The sequence below is a fragment of the Spermophilus citellus genome (genome assembly GCF_964194105.1).
Source record: "Spermophilus citellus genome assembly, chromosome: 4".
In the NCBI taxonomy this organism is placed as follows: Eukaryota; Metazoa; Chordata; class Mammalia; order Rodentia; family Sciuridae; genus Spermophilus; species Spermophilus citellus.
The window spans coordinates 115,177,730-115,202,837 of NC_138185.1; the positions used below are offsets into that span (position 1 = coordinate 115,177,730).

The 25,108-nt window shown below is 36.8% G+C and overlaps 1 protein-coding gene across 2 annotated transcripts; it reads right to left on the minus strand.

The window, feature by feature from the left end:
* On the minus strand, window positions 1–21,907 carry RAB11A (RAB11A, member RAS oncogene family). Of its 2 annotated transcripts, none has more exons than XM_081292189.1 (5): window positions 21,719–21,907; window positions 14,361–14,556; window positions 13,315–13,508; window positions 12,080–12,160; window positions 1–1,738 (listed from the first exon to the last, which is right to left on the minus strand). In XM_081292189.1, exons 1-5 carry the CDS (start codon window positions 21,756–21,758, stop codon window positions 1,599–1,601), a joined length of 651 nt encoding a protein of 216 aa, XP_081148315.1. In that variant the 5' UTR covers window positions 21,759–21,907; the 3' UTR covers window positions 1–1,598. The 2 variants fall into 2 exon arrangements, with proteins under 2 accessions (XP_081148315.1, XP_081148314.1); XM_081292188.1 differs by lacking the exon at window positions 21,719–21,907 and adding an exon at window positions 21,565–21,708.
* Between the last annotated feature and the right edge of the window lie 3,201 nt (window positions 21,908–25,108).

The following is a 25,108-nucleotide window of genomic DNA, read 5'->3' on the forward strand; positions in this document are numbered from 1 at the left end:
GAACAGTCCCCCTATAACTGTTTATTAGAATGAGAATATATTCCAAATCAATAACTAAAAAAAAAAAATCAAGTTACAGAGCATGCATAAAATACAAAGTAGCAATTTACAAACAGACAGTAGTATCTTTATAACCAATACACTAAAATAATAAAATGGCTACAGAAGAGAACCAAAAATGACTGACTACAGCAATGCCTTCCGTGTGCTCCACACATCATGAGCACCGCAAAAGACAGAAAATTAACTATGAAACATAGCAATCTATGCAAGCCCCCACATATATATTTTTTCAGATATCCCATCATCCTGAATAGTATCACTGCAGTTGACAAGTTTCAGAAAACTGCAGAGTAAGTGCTTAATATTATCCACAAGGAAGTAAAACTAAATATTAGTGTGCACATTTCTGAATGAGAAACTATTTAGTTGCTCCATTGATTTCAATAATGTAGTGGAAAAAATTATTTTAGGTCTCTACAATGCCTAAATGCATTCTATTTGAACTCAAGGTACTATTTCATTTTACATACTAAAAGAATACATGCCTTTAAATGATACCACTTGAGCATAAATTACCTCCCTCTGTATTCTTTAGACACTAAAACCAAAGATTTAACTGGACTGTATTCCATTATACACTGTAAAATTCAAAGATAAGCATTGTTAAAATAATTTCCCATGCCTGTTGGTGGATATGGTGATAAAACTAGGTTGCATTTCGCTCACTTCAAGGTTTTAAAACAAAATTAACACTTCAAAATTTGACACGTCCAGCATTAAACCTGTTATTGCCTAAGCAATAAAATGCCACATAATCTACTGCTGGGAAATGAGATCAGTTAAATGGTTTGGGCTGATCACTGAAACAGAGGCACCTCAGTCTTTCTAGTTTCCAGCCTAACTTACAACTACATAACTGTACCCCTAACCAAACCATAACAGTCTTTTGTATTTATTAAGATAATTCTGGTCCAGAAAAAAGTGCCCCCAACTCCAATCAATTTTGATGCTTACAAAAAATTTTAAAATAAAGTTTACTAAACTACATAAACCTATTAAGGCATTTTAGAATTGACTTACAGAATATTGGAAAACTTTCAAACTCTCAAAATCTTGCTATGTTTACAGGGCAATTCTTAGATTTGTCAAAATACACACTGCATTGAGAGAAGAGTGTATTACTTATAACCTGCTCTGTGGCATAATAGCTTATTTCTAGGGTCTTCTTAGTTTGATTTGATCAAGACCAATAGGTCCAAGCATCAAGTGATCAAGTGATCAAGTTCTACTGTGTCCTACAGTGACAGGCTTCCATGATGAAAAGTAAACAATAATTGAGGAATTCAAACATTCAGTTTATTAAACTAAGGCTAGTGAAGCCATAGCATGGAAAAAAAAAAAAAAAAAGCTGCAGTCATTCGGGGCAAAGTGGATGATTTTATAAAGCTAAAATCAAAAGATTTAGGACATGGAAAAATTCATAAGTATGAGGAAGTAATGAAACACAGAAGTGACCACAAGAATTACAAATATATTTAAATCTCAGACCTGGGAAATGGACTATACACAGCCTTCTAGGGGAGAAGAAAAACGCCTTAGATGTTCTGACAGCACTGCACCTTTGGCTTGTTTTCAGTGGTTGGTGGAACATGAATAGGAACCACATTGTTGCTTGGAGACATGTCATTTTCACGTCTGTCTGACATTTGCTTCTGAGAAACAATACGGTATATCTCTGAATGAAGAGGAAAAACCAAGAATACTTATTATAAATAAACCATAAAGAGTTGGTATAAAAGATACAGATAAAATAAAGAACAGAGAACATATAAATTCAAAGTTTTATTTTCAAACAGCCACTGATTAGAATCAACCCATTACTGTAAAAAGAGAAACAAAGGCTTTTCCATTTCAGAGGGGAAGGTTCATCAGTCAATCAAACATAACTTGGTTTAAAAAGCATTACACAATTTTTAGGCATAGGTTTGGATTAAATCATAAGAGTACTTTCAATCTACCTTTACCAAAAGAAGCCTACAAACATTGACATTGTGTAAATAAATAAACAAATCTGTATTACCAGACATATCAGGTATCTTCCTAGGCTGTGTAGAGAAGAGCAAAACTTCATAAACATGGTAAAAGAAAAAGACTCTTGGAAGAGAAGTAGGAATACTAGCGACCTCCTAAACTAAAGTTAAATTGTAATTAAATAATTATTCCAAAGAGGCAACTTAAGATTTTATATGCACTCTATTTTACTTTCATGACACTTACCAAGACTAATTGTTTAGTGTTTGCTTCCTTCACTAAACGTTAAATTTATAAGAACTAAAACTGTATCTGTGAGGCAGATTCACTGAGCAGGCATTCACTGCTGTATCTCTAGTACACAGCATATAGTAGATGGTTGAAAAATAAAAAACTGCATGAATAAATGTAATTAAACTTCTCCACAGTGGTATCTGTATTTAATACATTTTATTTGGTCTTACTTTGACTAGATTATAAATTTCTTAAGAACACAGAATATGTCTTATTTATCTTTGTTGTCCCAATGCTCCTTCCAAATAAATACCTTCAAAATGTAAAGAAATTTTAAAAATGTAACAAATTTGACATGATAAACCTCCTAATAAGATGTACTAGGAAGTACACAATGTATGCCTCTATAGCAACTCAAGTATTTTTGCCAAAAATGGGTAAAATGAATTTAGCCATGAGGAAACAAATAAATTCAGATTAGATGAGAATAATGTTCTATATCTGTACTGCCCAATGGGGTAGACACTACCATTTAAGTTAAATAAAATTTATATACCAATTTCTCACCCATGAGCCATATTTCAAATGTTTAGTATCAACCTATGGCTAGGGTCAATTCTACTTGATACCCCAGATATAAAACAATTCCGTCAATGTAATATGTGATTTTTTTAGTAGATTTTGGATTTTCCCAGTACCTCTCCTTATCCTTCCTCCTTACTTCCTTCCTCCAATCTCCTTCCTCAGCTCTACTGGTTTCCCTTTTATTTTCATGAGGTCCTTATTAAAATTGGAGAGCATCGTTCTGAGTCTGGCTTATTCCACTCAAAATGATGCTCTCCAGTTCCATCCATTTTGTTCCAAATGACATGATTTCATTCTTTATGGCTGAATAAAACACCATTGTGTACATATACCACATTTTCTTTATCCATTCATCTGCTGATGGACACTGAGGTTGGTTCTATAACTTGGCTATTGTGAACTGTGCTGCTCTACATGGGCGTGCATGTATCACTTAGGATGCTTTCTTGTAGAAAAATATCAAGAAGTGATATAGTTGGGTCATATGGTATTTCCATTCCTAATCCTTGAGGAATCTTCAGAGTGATTTCCACAGTGGTTATACTAACTTACAATCTCACCAACAATGTATAAGTATTCCTTTCCCTCACATCCTTGCCAGCAGAATGACATGAAATCTCAGTACAGTTTTTTTTGTTTATTTTTTTTTAATGTGGTGCTGAGGATCGAACCCAGTACCTCACACGTGCAAGGCAAGCACTCTACCACTGAGCCACAACCCCAGCCCCTCAGTATAGTTTTGAATTGCATTTCCCTGAATGCTAAAGATGTTGAACTTTTTTTTTTTCAATTTTTTTTTTGTAGTTGTAGATGTACAGAATACCTTTATTTTATTTGTTTATTTTTATGTAATGCTAAGGATCAAACCCAGTGCCTCACCCATGCTAGGCAAATACTCTGCCACTGAGCCACAGCCCTAGCCCCTTTTTTCTTTTTTTTAAAACCTTATTTAATTAATTAATTTATTTAATATGATACTGAGGCTTAAACTCAGTGCCTCACACATGCTAGGCAAGCCTGAGCCACAACCCTGGCCCTGAATATTTTTTCATATATTTGTTGGTCATTTAAATTTCTTCTTTTGAGGCCGGGCACAGTGGCACAAGCCTGTAATCCCAGTGGCTCTGGAGGCTCGAGACAGGAGGATCAGGAATTCAAAGCCAGCCTCAGCAATGGCTGTTTAGTTGTTTTGAGGAGAGAAAATGCTCAAGTATCTAGTACCAAAGTGCCATAATATTTTCAAATTACTTTCCAAAAACTGAAAGTAGGGGAAATATATACATGCATTAAGAGAGAAACCAAATGTGGCAACAATTGATAAATCCAGATGATTATGGGTAGTCACTATATTATCTCTGTAATATTTGAAGATTTTTAAATTATAAAAGATATGAAGGGCTAGGATTGTGGCTCAGCGATAGTACGCTCGCCTAGCCCAGGCGGGACCCGGGTTCAATTCTCAACACCACATAAAAATAAAGGCATTGTGTTGTGTCCATCTACACCTAAAAAATAAATATTAAAAAAAAGATATGAAGTTAAAGTATATCTGCAAAATGATTTGAGAACATATCAACAAACTGTAATGTATGAATATCATTTGGAACCTAATTCAAACAGTAATAAAAAATTCTGAGTCAAAAAATTTTAATATTGTTTGAATAATAGATAATAAGGAATCATTGCCAATTTTTAATGTTTTGTTGTTGTTGTTGTTGTTATGAGTTTAAGACCTAATCTTTTAGACACACATCCTAAATTAGTTAGGCACAAAATGATGTAATATCTGGGATTTGTTTGAAAATAATGGAGGAGGGAACAGGTGGAAGAAAGACTATGGCAAGCTGACAGTTGTTGATGGCTATCTGGGAGTTAAGATACTTTTCCATTTTCAATAGTTTAGAAAATTTCCATAAGAAAAGTTAAAGAAAAAGGAAAGTATTAATTGAATTACTACATTTTTTTCAAATTAAGAAAGAGGGCTGGGGATATAGCTTGGGATATAGTGGTAGAGTGCTTGCCTCGCTGCACAAGGCCCTGTACCACAAAATCAATCCCCAGCATCACCAAAAAAAAAAAAAAAAAAAAAAAAAAAATTAAGAACGAATTCCTCAAAGATTAACAATAGCAAACTGTCATCAAATCAATGCATAAACTAATAAGAGCACTGACAACTGCACAGAATGTACGTTTTCTTATGCTTTTTTTGGTGGGGTTGGTTAAAATTTAAGTCTGAGGGTGACAGTAGTTTAAATTTGAAGAAGTATTTGAGGAAAAAACTAGATTCCAATAAAGACAAGCTGCTGATTAAAGATAAGAGGAAAAAAAAACCATAAAGGATACTGAGTCTTCATTCTTATTCTTTTTCTTGACAGGAAGAGATGGGATGGGAGGGTGTCAAAGGTAAAGAAAAGGATTTACCCTTCAATAATTCAATCGAGGCTAGTGAATAAAGATAATCATCAGCTTGTGATTAAACCATACCATTTATTCTTTTTTTTTAATTTTTATTTTTTAGTTGTAGTCAGACACAATACCTTCATTTATTCTTTATGTTTTCTCTTTAATGCCAAACTACACAAGTCCTTTTTTTTCCCCCAAGGGCAAATAATTAAATACATGACTCTTATATAAGTTTTACCTTATTTTCAAGCTGTTTTGAAAAAATTAGGAGAACAAAAACAAAAACAAAATGCAGGTTCTTACTTAAAAGGGCAAATATAAATAATACCAAAGACAGGCAAAGGGAGACTTCTCAGAGAACACAGAGAAGTAAATAATTGAAGAGATCTCATTACAAAGCAAGAAATTTGAGCAGTGTTGTATAACTGTCTGCAAGTACTACATACTTTTAAAAATGGATTAGTGCTGCATTTACTCCAGCAACTAAAAAGATATGTACTAATAAAAATACCAAAAAGCAATTAAAAACATTTGGAAATGTTGACCAGAAAATAAAGAAAATGTTTTTCTTTCAAGAATAATCAGTTCTAAGAGGCTCTACAAGTAATTAAGTCTCTCCCAGCTAGGTGTGTCATTTAAAAAAAAAAAAAAGACTGATAAGAAAATAGGGAGGGCTGGGGTTATGGCTCAACAGTAAGCATTCGCCTAGCACGTGCAAAGCCCTGGGTTCAATCCTCAGCATCACATAAAAATAAATAAATAAAGTAAAGGTATTCTATCCAACTACAACTAAAAAAATAAACAAATAACTATTTTAAAAAAGGAAATAGGAAGCAGGTACTTACTAGCTGGTATCTGATTAGAGAAGGTTATTTCAGTAGGAGAAAGAGGATGTGACTAGTAACTTGCTAAAACAAAAAGCAAGTACTATATTTCCCCCTTTCAAGGGCACGTTCTCATTTAGAACCAAATGAACATTTAAACTAATTCCTGTGTAGTCCCTTTTCAAAATGTATAAGTTAGTAAGAAAAGGAATCCTACTTTATCATTCTATCAGGATCTCCTGTAGAAGATCCAAATTAAAGTAAAATATTAATATAAAATAGCTTTAAATATAACAAGGTAAAGCTAAATAAAAAAGACACATACTTATTTCTACTCTACTGAAAGTGTGGATTAAGTGTTAGTAATTCTAAGGAAGTAAATGCAACTATTCCAAATTAGGTGATGAGAGTTAAAATTCTTGAGACATGGGACTGGGGTTCTGGCTCAGTGTTGGAGTGCTTGCCTACCATGTGTGAGGCACTGGGTTCGATTCTCAGCACCACATAATAAATAAGACAGTGTGTCCAACTACAACTAAAAAATAAATTAAAAAAAAAAAAACCTCTTGACAATCTTCAAATATGTGAAAACAGAAACCTGCATTATTCTACTACAGTCTAGGTAGAGCTTTTAATTTGTTAGAGCTCTTCAAATTCATTGCTCACTACATAAGCTTCTTGAAGGTCAAAAAAAAAAAAAAAAACCACCCAATCTGACATACTTAATATGTTTTTTTAAAGGGCTACCCCATGCCAAGAACAAACAACTACTATACCTAATTAAAATATTCTTACTACTCTAATATCTGAAAACTTTAGTCTCTTTTTTAAAAGGCCAATATGCTAAATGAATTAAAATTCTTTCAGTCACAGAATAAAGAATTTGTCTTTAGCTGGACACGGTGGCGCACATCTATAATCCCAGCAGCTCCAGAGGCTAATGCAGGAGGATATGAGAATTCAAAGCCAGCCTTAGCAACTTACAGAGATCCTAAACAACTTGGAGAGACCTCTAAATAAAATACGAAAAGGAATGGGGCTGTGGCTCAGTGGTTAAGTGCCCCTGGGTTCAATCCCTGGTACAAAAAAAAAAAAAAAAAAAGAAATTACAACACCTGTAACAATTAAGATAAACCAATTACCACAAGACTTTGCACTGAGAACAAGTCTGTGGCATTCCTGCTGAGAGTGTATAATATGAATTTAATGTCTTCATGAAGAAACATAGGACAAGCCCAAAATGAGAAACAGTACAAAATAACAGGCTTGTACCCTTCAAAAACTCAAATGTTTAAAAAAAAAAAAGAAAGAAAGAAAGAAAGCTGGGTGCAGTAGCGCATCCTGTCATCCCTGTGGCTCAGGAGGATGAGGCAGGAAGATCAAGAGTTTAAAACCAGCCTCTGCAAAAGCGAAGTGCTAAGCAATTCAGTGAGACCCTGTCTCTAAATAAAATACAAAATAGGGCTGCGGATGTAGCCAATGGTTGAGGGCCCCTGAGTTCAATCTCCAGTACCCGGCCCCAGAAAAAGAAATCTGAAGGAACTGGTTCAGAAAACTGAAGAGATAAACCACCTGAATGAAATGCATGACCTGATCTCAAACTTTCTTTTGCTAGTAAGAAAATTACTAAGAACAGCTGGCAAAATCAGAATTAGATCTATAGCTGTTGATGTAGCACTATTCCGTCTGTTTTGATCACTGTACTATAGTTATGGAAAAAAAAAAGTCCTTTTTTGTTAGAAAATACATACAGAAAAGTACTTAGGAATAAGAGGCAGTATGTCTGCCACTTACTCAGATGTGGCGCAGATTTTGAGACAGGGTCGCACTAATCTGCACTAAATTACTAAGGCTGGCCTTGAACTTGCAATCCTCTAGCCTCAGCCACTCAAATCAATGAGATTACAGGCAGCCCCACCATGTGTAAGCAGAGCTTTAAAGTAAAAGAGACAAAAGGCAGGAAATGTACTACGTGGATTTAGTTAGCCTGTGCTACACATGGCTTAGGAGGGGGCAATATCTGCTCTCAATTTCTTTGGCATATATCAGATGGGGGGGAGGTTTGCTGCCCTTTAGCTTCCATTCTCAGCATAAGAAAGCTGTTCTTATGGGGGGGGTGGGGAATTCAATCTGTTTCAATTTGATAAATAAATATGGGTGAAGGGTTATTTACAAATTCTTTGTACTACTACTACAAACTTTTGTTGAGTTTGAAATTGTCAAAATGCAAAGTTAGAAGAAAAAATAAGAGTATGAAAAACATAGTTAGAAATTATTTCTTAGTGAGCTTGAGGAACAAAAACAAAGCTGCACTGAAATACAGATTCTGAGCAATCTACTAGGCTAATTCATGTACCATCTATCTCTAAAACAATGCCACCAATAAAATCATCTTGTAGGCTGTGTATGGTGGCATATACCTGTAATACCAGTGACTCAGGAGGCTGAGTTAGGATGGCAAATTTGAGGCAGCCTAGGCAACTTAGAAGACCCTGTCTCAAAAATCTCAAAATAAAAATAAAAAGGGCTAGGCATATAGCTGAGTGGTAGTGCTCCCTGGGATTCATCCATACATTTCACAATGATTCCATAAGATGATTTTTTTTTTTTTTGGTGGTACAAGTGGTAGTGCTCCCTGGGTTTCATCACTCATACCACCAAGAAAAAAATCATCTTATGGAATCATTGTGAAATGCATGGATGTCAAGAATATCACAAATGCCACAGTCTATTCTAAAACAAACACTACAATTAACTCTTTTTTTAATTTTAATATTTATTTTTTAGTTTTCGGCGGACGCAACATCTTTCTTTGTATGTGGTGCTGAGGATCGAACCAGGGCCGCACTCATGCCAGGCGAGCGCACTACCGCTTGAGCCATGTCCCCAGCCCTACAACTAACTCTTAATAACACAGATACACTTTCCAATACAAGATAATTCTGCATCTTAAAAATTAAAAAGCCAGCTGGGCGCAGTGGAGCATGCCTGTAATCCCAGAGGCTTGGGAGGCTGAGACAGGAGGACTGCAAGTTCAAAGCCAGCCTCAGCAAAAGTGAGGCACTAAGTAACTCAGTGAGATTCTGTCTCTAAATAAAATACAAAATAGGGCTGGAGAGATGGTTCAGTGGTTAAGCATCCCTGAGTTCAAACCCTAGTACAAAAAAAATAAAATTAAAAAGCTACTATTTTATTATTCCAACAATATCAAAATAAAACAAATTAGGGCTGGGGTTGTGGCTCAATGGTAGAGCGCTTGCCTAGCACATGTAAGGCACTGGGTTTGATCCTCAGCACCACATAAAAATACATAAATAAAGATACTATGTCCATGTACAACTAAAAAAGTATTTCTTAAAAAGTTTTAAAAATAAAAAATTCTTCCTTAATGTTAAAGGTATAATTAATTGTAATGAGATTACTATTCTCTTTCCTGTTTTGTCCACTCTCACAGGAATACAAAAGGAAGAAAAGTTTAGAACAAACATCCTAACACATGCAAACAACACAGAGGTCTGCTGCCATATGCAGTGATCTTTGATCCCGGGGATCAACATTCAGAATTATGCAGGAAGCTGAGGAAACAGTAAATGTAAAGTAGAAAAGTAATAGTAAAACTAAAATCTTTGCTTTCAAACGACATTTAGCAGTAACAAAAAAGTTTGATCTAGGAGCTGGGGTTGTAGCTCAGTGATACATCGCTTGCCTAGCACGTGTGGGTTTGATCCTCAGCACCACATACAAATAAATAAATGAAAAATAAAGTTATTGTGTCCATCTACAACTAAAAAAAAAATTTTTTTAAACAGTTTAATCTAGAGGGCTGGAGTTGTGGCTCAGTGGCAGAGCACTTGCCTAGCATCTGTGAGGCACTGGGTTTGATTCTCAGCACCACATATCAATTAAAAAAAAAAAAAAAAAAAAAAAAAGGTCCATTGACAATTTAAAAAAATTAAAAAAAAAACAGTAACAATCTAGGGAAAATTTTAAGAAAATAGCTATATGTTCATCTTTAAGGACAAAACAGCTTAATTTAAGTATTCATCACTGCTAATTAAGTTTTATGTCTGAGTGGGTCAGAAGTTTGAGGTTAAAACGATACATACAACAATGAACTCCAGATGGAAAAAAGAACTGGCTTCATCTTCACTTAGTACCAGAACAAACTGCTAGAAATTGAGATTGGAATAAATAAATGAGCTAGAATTACAGTAGAGGAGATTTAATAGGACATAAAAAATATCCTAACAATGAGGACTGCCTAAAAGGTTTTCTCAAGTGAGGTTTTCAGAGGCATGAAGAGACTTAGACCTCTAAAGAGATTTAATTCACAAGTGTTAAAACACTGTGAATCCGAGGATAAGAGGGCTCAGTGACTTGAATTACACAGGAGCAACTAAAAAGTAAAAACCTTCAAACTCCTGAGTCTCAATGTAGTACTCTATATGTTGACTCAATAAAATCTACACAAGGGGTTATAAAGAAAATAAGCAGAACTTGCAGACATACTGCATATTTAGTCAAATATCACTTTGTTTGGTACAATCTGCAGCGAAACTTGACACACACAAGATTCTAAAGAAAAGTACTGTGTTCCCAAACTGTTTATCCAACTCTAGCACTAGTTGTTTAGTAACTGTATTCTTCAGATAACAAGACGATTCTAATAAAATAGGTATGTAAATCACTAATGTTTATTTTATGTTCAAGAAATTTCTTTTTTGCCATGCCTTACTTACTATTTAACTACTAATTTATCAAATATTCAGGGATAGCTAAGTACTTTATAGGCCCTAATTATACTCATTTTCACAGTATAGAGCAGACATCTTAGTGACAGAATACTATTTTCTGTGGGTTACAGAGACAAAGAAAAAAAAATAAGTAGAAATATGAGAATCAAGTTAGACCATATCAAATCGTATCTCAAGATTTTAAAAACACAAGCCCTCTCTCAAAAAGAAAGTATTACCTCCCCAAAACATATTTGAATTTTACAGATGAACAAATTAAGGACTTGTTAAGGGTTAAGAAACTTGCCTAAGATTACAGAGCTAATAAAAAGCTAAAGAGTCAGGACTACCATAAGGCTTTCTTGTCCATGCTCTTAATTCCTAGATTTTTTTACAGTAAAATAAGAGAATACTTTAAAAACTGGTGCTGCCTACAAAGTTTAAATTAACCTGTTACATCATAATGGGAAACTAATATTAAGAATTCTACATACAGACTTTTCAGAAAAATGCCACATAAGACTGCATTCCACATTAAAGACTATAACTCATGAGTTCTTAAAAGTAATACACAATCTAAAACTACTTAAAAGCAACCCATCAAAGTACTTATTAAAGGATTAAAACTATATTTGATGGTAATTTGGTCAAATAAAAAGTTAGGTAAATATGAGTCAGCACAAAAAAAAGTCTTTAGGGAGACTGACCTAAAGACTGACCACATTCCAAAACAGCATGAACTTTGTCCTTTCCCATTATTTGTTTAAACTTTTCTATATGGATCACTGGCTGACTTTATCTACAAGTAACATCTTGCTTCTATAATATATCATGGGAAAATTTTACCCTTGTTTTTTTCACTTAGATTTTTAAAAATAATTCCCCCTAGCCTTTTCTTTTCCTAGCCTAATTTCAAAAGGGCATTTATATCTTTCCATAGCCAAGATCTGAATCTATACCTTGTAAAAGTACATTTGAACCTAACCTGTGATTTTGACCATGAAGTATAAAATACATGACCTAAACATATGGAAGTGAACGACTATTTTCAAAGTATTTTTCCCACTATAAACCAGATGAATTAGGATGATTGAAGTGCTTGCAACAAACAAGGGTTCTACCTAATTTTATACTCTATAAACTACTCTTTCTGGTAGCTCTCAAATGACGGTCCCAAATGGTATAATATATAGTTTCCTGATTAATTAATTTAAATTCCCTTCCTAAAACTTCCAATCCCACTGATAAAACATGAAAATGTCTTACCTGTTAGAATTGTCTGAAAAGCAGCTTCTACATTTGTGGAGTCTAGAGCAGATGTCTCGATGAATGACAAACCATTCTTTTCTGCAGAGACACACAAAAACTTCAGTCTTGTTAAGTTTCGGGGTTGTTTTGGTTTTTTGCAGTTCTAGGGATCAAACTTGCAGCCTCACAATGCAAGGGCTAAGACAAGTACTCTACCACTGAGCAGTATCTTCAGTCTAAGATCTGATTCCAGTAAGAAGTCAACAATCTTTCTTCTCAACCCCCATCCCCATGGTGTTGGAGGATCTAACACAGGGTCTTGCACATACTAAGTAGTCACTCTTACAATGAGCTTACCCTGGCCTTCAAAAAAAGGAAATAACTTCTTAGACCCCCCCAACTTCTGGACTGTTAAGGGCACCATTAAATTTACACTTTAGTAGATTAAAAATAACAGTGAGAAATTTCATTCAGATTTTTTTTTTTTTTAAATAAGATAGGGTCTTGCTATTTTGCCCAGGCTGTTCTTGAACTCCTCCCAAGTGGCTGAGACTATAGAACCCTAGAACCCACTACCATACCTGGTTAATGGGTTCTTAATTAAAATAAATAACTTGCTGTATCTAAATACTACCACTAGCAACGAATGATACTACTAAAATATAGTAAAACTCATCAAACACTCAGCTATTTCATCCTTCACTATCCTCCCTGTCAACCACACAGCTATGCTATCACTAAGAATTCTGTAACTGTATTATTTGAAATAAAGCTGCTTCTTTCCTACTACACTAAAATATGTTAAAGTATTACAATATAATAACTAGTGCAAGGTCATGACATTTACTAGCCAAGAATGCACAATGTTGCCTTCAGGTAATTGCCCCTACCTAAATGTCCACACCAGAACTCAGGCAAGAGACAAAAAGTTATAGCTAAGCAGTGGAATCCCCCTAATGGTCCCTAACACTCCCTAGGAATTTAGACCCAGAATCAGCACAACGAACTTTCAAAACAGTTCATTCTTGCTGACTGTTCTTTTTTTGGTACCAGGGATTGAACCTAGGGGTGTTTAACCATTGAGCCACATCTCCAGCCCTTGCCCAGCCTGACCATTATTATCTTTCTGAAACTATTAAGATCTATTACCATCACTGGAAGTATATCAAAACTGCAGAACATTAACAGTAAGAAATACCGAATCACTGTAATATCATGGAATTCTGTAATATCATGGAATTCATATTACTAACCTGCAAAAGCTCTTGCTTCATCTGTAGGAACTGCCCTGAGATGACGTAAATCACTCTTATTGCCCACAAGCATGATAACAATGTTACTGTCAGCATGATCTCTCAGTTCTTTCAGCCATCGCTCTACATTTTCATATGTGAGATGTTTAGCAATGTCATAAACTAATAAGGCACCTACAGCTCCACGATAGTACCTGAAAACAGAAACATACATTTAACTATCAAAAAAACAAACACAGATAAAAGTGAACATCAGGAAGAACTCAAGATATGGATCATATATTTTTTTAAAACCATACTTATAATTTCTACAAATTCCTAATATTGGAATTCTTAAAAGAAAACAGTATAACAGTCCCTTTTATATGCAATATCACTTTAAACAGTTATCTGCAGTCAACCATAGACCAAAAATATTAAACAAAAATTCTAGAAATAAACAATTTATGAGCTACAAATCAGTGCCATTGTGAGTAGCATGATGAGCTCCTACTCCATCTAGGCCAGGACATGATTTATTCCTTTCCCCAGTGTATCCTTATGGCATAAACTACCCACCTGTTAGTCACTTAGAACCCCTCACAGTTATCAGATCAGCTGTCATAGTATCACAGTGCTTGTGTTCAATAACCCTTATTTAATAATGACTTCAGGGCTGGGGTTGTGGTTCAGTGGTAGAGCACTTGCCTAGCACATGTGAGGCACCGGGTTTGATCCTCAGCACCACATAAAAATAAATAAATAAAATAAAGGTATTGTGTCCATTTACAACTAAAAAAATATTTTAAAAAATGACTTCAAAAGCAAAAGTAGTGATGCTGGCAATTCAGATACCTCAAAGAAAAAGCCATAAAGTGTTTCTTCTATTAAATGAGAGAAAAAAAAAAAAGAGGATTTAATACTATGTGTGATTTTAGGGATCTACTGGGGGTCTTAGAATATACCCAAGGTTAATGAAGGACTATTCTACCTTTTCCAATATCAAAAGTCGGCTAATTCACTAGATGCCAACCTATTTCAAAGAACTTGAAAAACATGAAACTTACGCTGATGTTATAGCTCGGTATCGCTCTTGCCCTGCTGTGTCCCAAATCTGTGCCTTTATTGTTTTTCCATCAACCTGGATGCTTCTTGTTGCAAACTCTACTCCAATAGTGCTTTTGCTTTCCAGATTAAACTCATTTCGAGTAAATCGAGATAGGAGATTACTCTTTCCAACACCAGAATCACCAATAAGGACAACTAAAAAAGAAGAAATTAATGTCAGATTAATGAGGCAAAAACATTCAGAGTATCTTCACAATTTCAACAGAATGCAATTTGGCTTCAGAGTAAATAAAGCAAAAAAAAAAAAAAAAGATAGGGTATTTGAATTTTAAAGAGGGATGGGAACAAGGTACTGAATAGCCCATGCTCTTGACCTATGTCCTACCAAGTGATAAAACCAGTCTATTCTCTTTAACCTATTTCTACCTGCAAAAATACAGTATGCTGTCTTAAAAAGAGTACCCACCCACCCCTCTTTTTTTTTTTTTTTTTTTTGAGGTGAAGGAACAATGCTGGGAATCAAACCCAGGGCCTCACAAATGTTAGGCAAGCACTCTACCAAAAACCTATGCATCCAGCCCTGAAAAACACAATTTTAATCATAGGTACACTAGTCAATTACTACCAATGCTATATCAACATGATATTAAAATACACCAGAACCAGGTATACTGGTGCACACCTGTAATCCTAGCTGCTGAGGAGGCTGAGGCAGGAAGATGGCGAGTTCAAAGCCAGCTTTAGCAATGGTGAGGCGCTGAGCAACACAGTGAGACCCTGTCTCTAAATAAAATACAAAATAGGGCTGGAGATGTGTCTCAGTGGTCAAGTGCCATAAGTTCCATCCCCAGTACAAAAAAAAAAGCATCAGAAATGAAAAAAATCTGAATTTTAAAAAGGGATGGGAGCAGGGAGCTGAATAAAATGATGTTGGTGGATGAAGAAGAGAATGAATACATTCCACTTAACTTCATCAAAGATCAAATATGATGGTAAGAATACTTCCACAAGATGAAACATTTTAAATATGAGACATCAGGTTTACAAACTTCGCTGTTCAGATCACAGAAACTACAATGACCTTTACTCATAGAAACCACAATGACTTTAATAGCTGAATTTATCAGACTGACACAAAGCTAAAGAATAACACTCTTGCACCCCCCTCCACAAATAAAAGCCCCACCTCCCTAAGGATAAACAGAGGCCCTAAACCAGGTGTGGTGACACACACCTGTAAAGCCAGTGGCTCAGGAGGCTGAGACTGGAGGACCACAAGTACAAAGCCAGCCTTAACAACTTAGTGAGGTACAGAGAAACTGGGTGAGATCCTGTCTCCAGTAAAAATAGAAAAAAAGGGCTGGGGATGTGGCTCAGTGTTAAGTGCCCCTGGTTCAATCCCCCCCCCTCCAAAAAACAAACAAACAAACAGAGGCCCTAGGAAGTTAACTAATAACTGACATACTGTGAGTCAAAACCAAAGCAAGAAGGACACATACTTTTACTAATGACTTCATGAATTTTTTTAAAAATGGGCTTTGATTAGATGAATTTATTTCCTGTGATTTCTGTAAGAGGCAGTTTTATTTACTAATGTTTTCACCTAAGGAATAACATACTTTTAAGAATTTCAAAAACAATGGGAGCAAACACACCAATAATCCCTGGCTATTCTGCTACTCTGGATACTGAGGCAGGAGGACTGCAAGTTAGAAGCCAACAACTTAGTGAGACCCTGTCTCAAAACAAAAAAATAAAAGGAGAATAGGTGTAACTACGTGGTGGAGCACTTGCCTAGTATGAACAACTCCCTGGGTTTAATCACCAGCAAAAAAAAAAGAAAGAAAGAAAGAAAGAAAAAGCCTAAGGATGTTGCTTAGCGGTCAGGGCACCACTTGGTTGAATCCCCAATAAGGAGGAAAAAAGTTTTAAAGCATTCCTGATGTGAATTAGAGACCAAAATGAGTTCATCGGTTTACAGAATCTGAGGTAGATACCATTTTTTCCTTTGTAAAAATTGTTATTGGCATTTCAGGAAGCACTGCATTTATTCTTACTGTTGATCACTAATGTTTCTTACCATCTAAACTAGCTGATGAATTTAAACACCAGGATTATAAAGTCCCACATACAAGAATAAGGCCAAGGAATCAGACCAGGCCTTTCTCAGGAGACAGGGATTTGGTCATACAGGTGGAAAGGGAGGTAAAAACATGTATGATCTCACTACACTCTGGTCAGAGGAAAAAGAGTCCATTATGTATTCATTTCTTGTAATAGAATCTAATATAAGCTGGCCTCTGAACAATCTTGGACAGAGGACATTATCAAATGCATCTGTTTCTGGCTTCCCCTATCAGCCGATTCAGCAAGAAATCATCCAGGCAGCAGTGACTTCATGTAGCACAAAGAATAGTTATTTCTAACTATACAGTCAAGTACAGGATGTCAAAGGTGCTGTGGCAAACACAGATATATTATTACATGCTTTTATTTGGATAAGAGGGAAGAAGATGGCAAGGTCATGAAAACAATGTACAAAAATAATGCCCTTTAAATTTTATAGGATGATCAGCTGATAGGTTAGTTCCCAAGACCTACCATTCTAGTTACAAAGTCAAGTCCCAGTTTCAATAATAGTCTACCTATTAATAGAATACAATCACTGAAGCTTAATACAAGAGGCTAGATATTCTACTGAAGAAATTTTTAAATCAATTCTAGCCCTACCTGAGCAGTATAAAACACTAACTTGAGGTGTGAACAGCTAAAGGAAAAAAACAAGATTAGAACACTTCTACTTTATAGGCACTTCATATCAATCAGTAATTCATGAGCCAGTCATGTGAACAAGACATCTAGAATGACATCACCTTTAGAAAATTAGAATTCAAGTTTTGGGTTCTTCCCTTTTGACCTCCACTTTTAACTAGATTAAGTTCATTATTTCACCAACCTCAAATCCTTATGCTGCCATAGAGACAGTGAGGGAAAATTTTTCCCCCTCAATGTAACCAATTAATTTTAATATCATAAAGAAGTTACATTCATCTGAAAATAACTCAAAATTCACGAATTCTTTATATAATATATAATAATTATCTCAACTAGACTGGGCAAATTTGACAGAATTAAGACTAGCAACTTGTTAAAGGATATCTTAAATGACAACAGAAGACATGGTTTTATAAGAATAGTCTTGCCAAAAAGATGCTGAGGAAAGCTGCTTGTATTCAGCTACCAAATGAGAAATCAAACAGGTAGGGTTATATTTAGGTTCACTAATAAGTAAATAGAAAGATGAAAGCAACATAAGAGAATTAACTGGTTATGATGAGTTAAAAAACAAAACTTCACAGACCTTCCTTAATTGACTCAAATTTAAATAATTATGACTAAAGCAGTGTTTTTCATTTAGATAATATTTAATTACTTCTTTATTTCTGGGGGTTTAACCCAGAGCCTTGTGCATAAGCTCTACCACTGGGCTACACCCCCAATTCCTTGGTTGCTTTTTAAAAATATGATAAACTGAATAATTATTCTATTATTCAAGAAAAGAATCTGCAATAACTTTTCTCTGTTGTCTATGACTAGTATCTTAGTACTTCCCTTTAAACATTTTACAATTATAAGCCATCTATATGGCACACATGTAGTAAATAACAAGGTAAATAACATAATCTAAACATTAAATAACAGAAACTAAACATTTTTGAAATTCCAAAATAATCTGACAGTATTTATCTTCAGTTGGTTAGCCCTATCCTCTGAAATTTAACATTATCTCTAATATCTAATACTAAATTTGTTTATATACAAAACTCAAAGATCAGACTGCTAAATACTATAAAGCAGAATACACATAGTAATTATCCATTATTTAATAAAAATTTCCCACCTCTTCAATCACTTAGTTTCATACTTTCTCCAGCAAACTAATTTACTGAACTAAAATTTAATCCAATACATCACATATAGCACATCAGCTCTAGATGTTATCAACTGAAAGAGTAACTGATCATTTTCACACTGGTTTTCATAAACTTGAAGATATTCTAATTTCTAAACTATATTAATAGTCTAATCTCATCAAAAGTCTTTAAAATACATTCAGCAAGGCAGAAGTCTAGCAAGTTTTTCCAGATTCAGCAGAAAGCAAGTTGCTCAACCAAAAGTTGTGAAAGAAAAGCTACCAAGATGTACAACAGCGATGTTCCTATGATCATTCGTACAGTCAGCTGATGGTTAATGAAAATGCCCTAAATAACCATCTACCTTCCCAGTGATATTCAGAATATGTGACTTCAAATGGATTGCTTCTTCCACAATATATGTAAACACAAACTATGACTGATGTTCACTTCACCTGTGTCTCATAAAAAAACTTATTCCTGGGCTGGGGCTCAGTGGTAAAACACTTGCCTAGCATGTGTGAGGCACTGGATTGGATTCTCAGCTCCGCATATAAATAAATGAATAAAATAAAGGTTCATTAAATCTAAAAAAAAATTTTTTTAAAAATCTTATTCTGCCTAGTCCCAAACATACACATCCCAAAAGTCTCACTGTAGAGCTTATACAGATATATGTACATTAATTTATTCAAAACAAATACATAATTTAGAATAACTGTCCCACTCTCCCCACATTACTTTACCCTTACACCATTCCACCACACATTTATAAAAATATCTCTTTATTTTCAACTGGTTAGTTATAAACTATAACTCCAGTTCTATCAACTATTAAGTATGCTACAGTAAGCCTTCTTCCAAGTAGATATAGCTGCAGTTCATCTTATCGAATAAATCTCTACAAAATAAAATCACTTTAAAATGATTCTTGCTTTGTTTTAAAATAATTATATAAATAAAAAAATTGGCTAAGTAATCAACAATAAGGTTTAAAAAAAAAGTGACTCATATCCTGTAGGAGTTTATAAAAAGTGGAAATTCTTCTCAGCAGAATTTTTAAACACCCTACCTTAGACAGCAAAATGTTCAACAAAATGAAAAAATAACACATAAAAACATAAAATGCTTTAGAAATTCCCTAGTTTTGTTTCTTTACTAATATGTAAATGCTCTTATAATATACAAAAATTTAAGAAAAACTAACAAAAAGTCAGTCACTTCTTTCATCTTATTACCATTTACTGAGTTCAGGAGCTAAAATTTTATTGTCTTGTTTATTCCTCACAACACTTCTGAGAAACAGGTATTACGGTATTTCCTTTTTATAGATGAGGAACTGAGGCTCAAAAAAGAAAAAAAACTAATTTTCCCAAGGTCACAAAGCAAATGTTAACTCTGTCAGGATTTTAAACCAGGTGTGATTTCAAAGCTCTATTTTCTCATTGTTAGAAGGATGGTTTAACACCAAAACTAAATTAAAATTCCATAAGCCAATCCAGGAAAATTATCATTCTTGGGAGGAGGGGCTTTCTATAACCGATGTAGTTCCCAAACAAGAGAAATACCTTGATAGTCTATCTTGTTCAAAATTACTTCAGAGGAAGCTATCTTCCCACTGCTATTATACAGTATTTTAAAAAACAAACCTCCTTTTAATGACTAAACCCCAAAGTCTTCAGGGACTCAAGTAATTTCATGTCACTTCAGATGCCTTCGCAAACAGTGTGCAAATACTCCATGTCTCCTTTTTGTAGTTGTAAAATTAAATACTCTTATCTGAAAATTACCTTCCAATATGAAGAAAAGGGTGATAAGGAAGATACTCACCCTATATAATAGAATATACTTCTCAGAGGAGTAAGTATATATCATCAGCTAGTATAAAAAATTTGCAAAGTATTGGTAAAGCAAAGAAATGTTTCCTGCTTTGTTTAGTCAATCATTCTTAGCACCTAATGGCAAAGTCAGGAAAAGTCATCCTGCTGAACATTCTTTTTAAACTCCACCCTCCACAGTAAAGCTTTAATAGCAATGGCTTCTTCCCCCCTGGTAATGATCTTTGTTCAGCACACTACTGATTGCTGCCCTTCTAATTCAGCAGCAGAAAAAGACTATCAAAGTGAGAGCCCATTCACTGAACAAAAAAAAGCATTCACTGTAGTCTTTTCTCAGTGAAAGCTGTATCTTTTATCTTTGTTGATTGAAAAAAAAAATTATTTGGATTCTTTTCAGACTCAACTCATCAACTGCTTTCTATCCACTCCCCATCCTCCAATATCTGTCCACGGGCACTATATGTTTCCCTACCTTATAATAAATATAAATTTAATCAAAAAGAATACACAAATACCACCCACCCCACCTCCCACTGTTTGGGAAAGGTATACGGCCAACTAGGGCTCTTCCCTTCCTGTTGGATCCTCCCAGTGTTGCAGCAGGAAGCAACCAGTCCATAGTGATAAGCAAGCTAGTATTTGGGCAGGGCACAACCTTTCCTGTTCAGGAACTGGGCCTTCAGGTCTGGCAAGGATACAGCCACCACCCATCCGCAACCCTTTCTCGCGAACGAAGTGAAGATTTATCCCGGGCTAGCTGCAGCTGGGTAAAGACAGCAGGAGGAAAAAAGGCTAGGTGGGAAGTCCTATCAGCCTGCCGGGTCACTGCGACAAGTGCGCGCGTGGGTGATGGACAACCCCTCCTGCCCTCCTATCCACCACCCGGGTCGTACCGGAGAAGACATAGGAGCTTTAAACACAATTTGAGGAGGGCAGGCAGAGAGAGAGGGGTGCCTATCAGCTGGGAACCAGGGAGCAGTACCAGAAGGTTACTGACAGCGAGAACAGCAAGGCGGGTAGGGGTGGGGGTGGGGGACCTCGGCCCGCTCAGATTTTATGAGGACCTGGCCCCGGGACAGGAGAATCTAGCAAAGAGGGGCGGCCACCCGAGGGAGGGGCGATGAGGAGACGCAGAGGAAAAGCTCACTCTCAGGGAAAGGGGGGGCAGATTAAAAAAAGACTTGTAGTGGGAGTCCGCGGCCAAGGATAAGCCCAGAGGAGAGAAGGGCCGGTCGGAGGGGATGAGAGTCGGGGAAAGAGCATCCAGAAAGGGAGGGGGCGCTAAGCTCGAAACCAGAGATGGTGGGAGGGGCGGCGGAGCCCCAGAACCCAGGGAAGGAATTACACGATTTAGGAGAAAGCAGTCTGCCGTGAGAAGGACACGGTGAGGGGCTCTCAGGCTACGGAGGCCTACGGGGCCCGCTAGGAGACAAATGTGTGATCGGACCCACCGTCTGAGGGGAGGAGAGGCGATAACCAGGGGACCGCAGGACGAAGGGCTGACTGAGGCAGGCCCATTTCAGTGCAGGGGCGGCCCGGTCCCCCGGGAGTGTCCCCGGCCCCCGCACGGGACTTGGTCGACAGTGCGAGAGCCGACGGCCTCACCTTTGAAGAGGTAGTCGTACTCGTCGTCGCGGGTGCCCATTGCGCGGCCGAGGAGCGAAGGGGCGGGAGCAGCAGTGGTATCGGTGGGACCAGGGGGCGTCGCTGCAGGGGTAACCCGAGCGCCGAGCTTCAGCTGCCGGACCCGGTGAAGAGTCCCTCCCTGCCGTGCGCCACTTCCGGCAAGCCCCAGCCCCTAAGGGGAAGTACTTCCGGGGAGGTGGCGCCGTGCCCCGCCCCTGAGCCGCGAAGGGTGGAGCGTGGGAGTTGCTCTTCGCGTAGCGTCGGTCTTTAAATATTCTCACCTCTAAAGGAAGCTCAAGTAGGAAACTTGAGTCTTAAGTTCACTGTTGACCACAGTCCTGGTGGCCCCTCGCTCATTCTTGTGCCACCATGCTGGGAAGCGGCGTACAGCGCGTGAGCCTCCTTTCCGTGGTGGGTTTGTGGATGGGGGCGGAGTTCTCTAAGGATTAGGCAGCTGAAGGCGGCTACACACGCGTGGCGGTTCCATGGTGTAATGGTTAGCACTCTGGACTCTGAATCCAGCGATCCGAGTTCAAATCTCGGTGGAACCTATACCCTTAACTTTTTAATAATTCGTTTACGATCTTAATAAGAAATGAAACCACTGCCTTGTATCGAGCCTAGAATTAAGTGAAATATAATCTTTGCCTATAAAAAACACAAATTTCCTCATTCTGTTCAGGATCCACTGCCTGGAGGTTTGATAATTAGCTACTTTTTTAAAACCAGAGCCCTCTGCCAAGCCCTTGATTCAGAAGCTTTAACAAAACGATCTATTTTGCTGGAATTTTCTTCACTCAGCTTCAGTCAAGGGCAGGCGCTTCTCACCCACTCCTCTCCGGAAATCTCTCAAACTATCTCCAGATGTCACTCAGAGAACTTCGCCCACCCTCCTCATCAAGATTCATCAAGAACTTCTTGAGTCCTGTTTGTTGGCCTCTGAGCTAAGCCCGTTTACATAACTAACTTCATCTAACACGCAGAGCAATGGATGGCTTTGCGGAATCTGCATTTTAGGGGAAATGTCAATTCTGGTCAAGCCTCAGAGCCTCCTTGTATTTGAAAGGAATCCTGAATTACAAAATTCCCAAATATCTTTCCCACTCATTATCCCCTGCCATCTATATGCAAACTCTCAATTTAGACTGTTGAACAAGAGTGTAGAAGAGAGAATGGCTCCTTCACGCTTGTCCTCTTTCCTGTTCCTGGCAACTGAATGTTAGGTTACTTGACTGTAAGGAATTAAGCTTACACATAGAATAAGTTGCTAACCAATTGACCTTAAATAAGGATACTACTCTTGATTATCTGAGTAGGCCCGATGACCTTTAAAAGTGGAAAACGGAGCTGGGGTTGTGGCTTTGTGGTCGGACACTTGCCTAGCACATGTGAGGCCCTGGGTTTGATCTTCAGCACCCCATAAAAATAAATAAAATAATGTCCATCTACAGCTAAAAAATCTTTAAAAAGAAAAAATGGAAAACAGAAGCAAAAGAGGTCACAGTGATGTGGTATGACAAGACCTAAACTCACCTTTGAAGATTGAGGAAGGGGGCCAGGAGCCTAGGATTTCTGCCAGTATAAGGTGACAAGAGGTTCATCTAAGGTTCTAAATACTCCCAGGAGGTGAGCATTTAAGCTAGGAGAGATGCATGATATTCCTTAAGCAGCAACATATTTGTAGGACACCTGTGTGCCACTGATTATTTCTCAGACAATCCCAGTGCTTAACTCACATTAGATAGACAAGATGGACCCACAAAAGGCAGACTGCCAGTAACCAGACATTTCAGGAGTAACTAACAGCTCAGAGAAACAGATAATTAGGAAGGACTCCCTGGAGGGAGAGGAACTAGCACTAACCCCTGAAGGAGGGAGCAAGGAAGGAAAATCATTTTGGGAAGTGAGTGGAGGAAATAGGTTATAAATATGTTGAGCAAAGCCATGAATGACAGAATCATCATGAACTTTTCCTTTTAAGTCATTTGTTTCTCATTGTGTGTTCTGAGAAGGACAAAGTGTTCCTCAAAAGAAGAGTTGCATGGTCAAGTGAAATTGAGAACAACTACATAGTCTCTCCCATTAGAGATTCCCTTAGCACTTTGGCATTTTAAAGTCTATAGATATTCCCCTCTGAAGAAATATTTTTTAACAGTGTTTAACACAGCATTTCCCAATTCAACACACTACAGAAGTATTTTTCTTTTTTAATTTCTTTTTTTGCAGTTGTAACTGGACAAGAATGCCTTTATTTTATTTATTTTTTTATGCAGTGCTGAGGATCAAACCCAGTGCCTCACAAGTGCTAGGCAAGCACTCTACCACTGAGCTAAATCCCCAGCCCCAGAATTGTTTTTCTATGGGATACTGTTAGCATCCTTCTGAACACTCTATGGGAATAAAAAAAGATTTGTGGACAGGGATGATTGAAATAACCTGGTCTTAGGGAAAGTAAGTGACTGTGAACTGCAGGACCGGGGCAAAGAAAGACTGGAGGGGTGAATATCAGAAGTCTACTTGCAATCTACAGGACACAAGTTAGTAGAAATGGGGTGGAGCCATGGGAATAAATAAAGAAAAAGGTTGTGTGGGGAGAAAAATAGTAGATTCCATGGACAAAGAAGAGAATTGGGGTTTTACTTTCTTGTTTTTGTTTTGTTTTTTAAGAAGGGTAGTAATTACTTGATGCTTCTTTTCTAATTAATCAAGAAATACAGGCTAGATATGGTGGCCTATGCCTGTAATCCCAGCACTTTAGGAGGCCAAGACAGGAGGACTCTAAGTTTAAAAACAGCCTTGACAATTTAGCGAGACCCTGTCCCAAAATAAAATATAAAAAGGGCTAGCGATGTAATTCAGTGGTGGAGCACCCCTAGGATTAATCCCCAGTACCCCCCAAAAAAAGTGGTCCCCATTCTTAATGTAAGTAATTTAAATGTACAGAAGCATAAAAACTTAGATCCTTCACTGCTTCAATTCTTCTCCCAACCCCAGATGTAACTACTATGTATAATATATGTTATTATTACATATTTTATGTATTATTTATTATGTATGTACACACATATATACATGTATATGTAAATAATATCAGGTTGTATGTTCTGTTCTTCATCTTGGATATCTTTCCATATTAGTCCATACAGACTTAGCTATTTTGCTGCATAGTTTTCCTTAGCAAGGTTATGTCATAGTTTGTACAAACATTGCCATTCTCTTTCCTGTAGATATGGCAAATGTTGAGGATTTACTAAATTAAAACCTATTTCCAAATCATTTCTTCCTTGCCCATTTCCACTAGAAAGGCTGGAAAAGACAAATATTCATTTTTTTCCAGCTATCCTAAAGAAGCACCCATGTGGGAATTCT

What these genes read in the sequence shown, in the direction of transcription:
- RAB11A (XM_081292188.1), bottom strand. Translation starts at nt 21,631, where the DNA reads ATGGGCCTGCCTCAGTCAGCCCTTCGTCCTGCGGTCCCCTGGTTATCG. An exon ending in GCCTCTCCTCCCCTCAGACG is followed by an intron (nt 14,557 to 21,564) that starts GTGGGTCCGATC and finishes CTTCTTTTTTAG; the next exon opens with TTGTCCTTATTGGTGATTCT. An exon ending in TACCGAGCTATAACATCAGC is followed by an intron (nt 13,509 to 14,360) that starts GTAAGTTTCATG and finishes TTCTGTTTTCAG; the next exon opens with GTACTATCGTGGAGCTGTAG.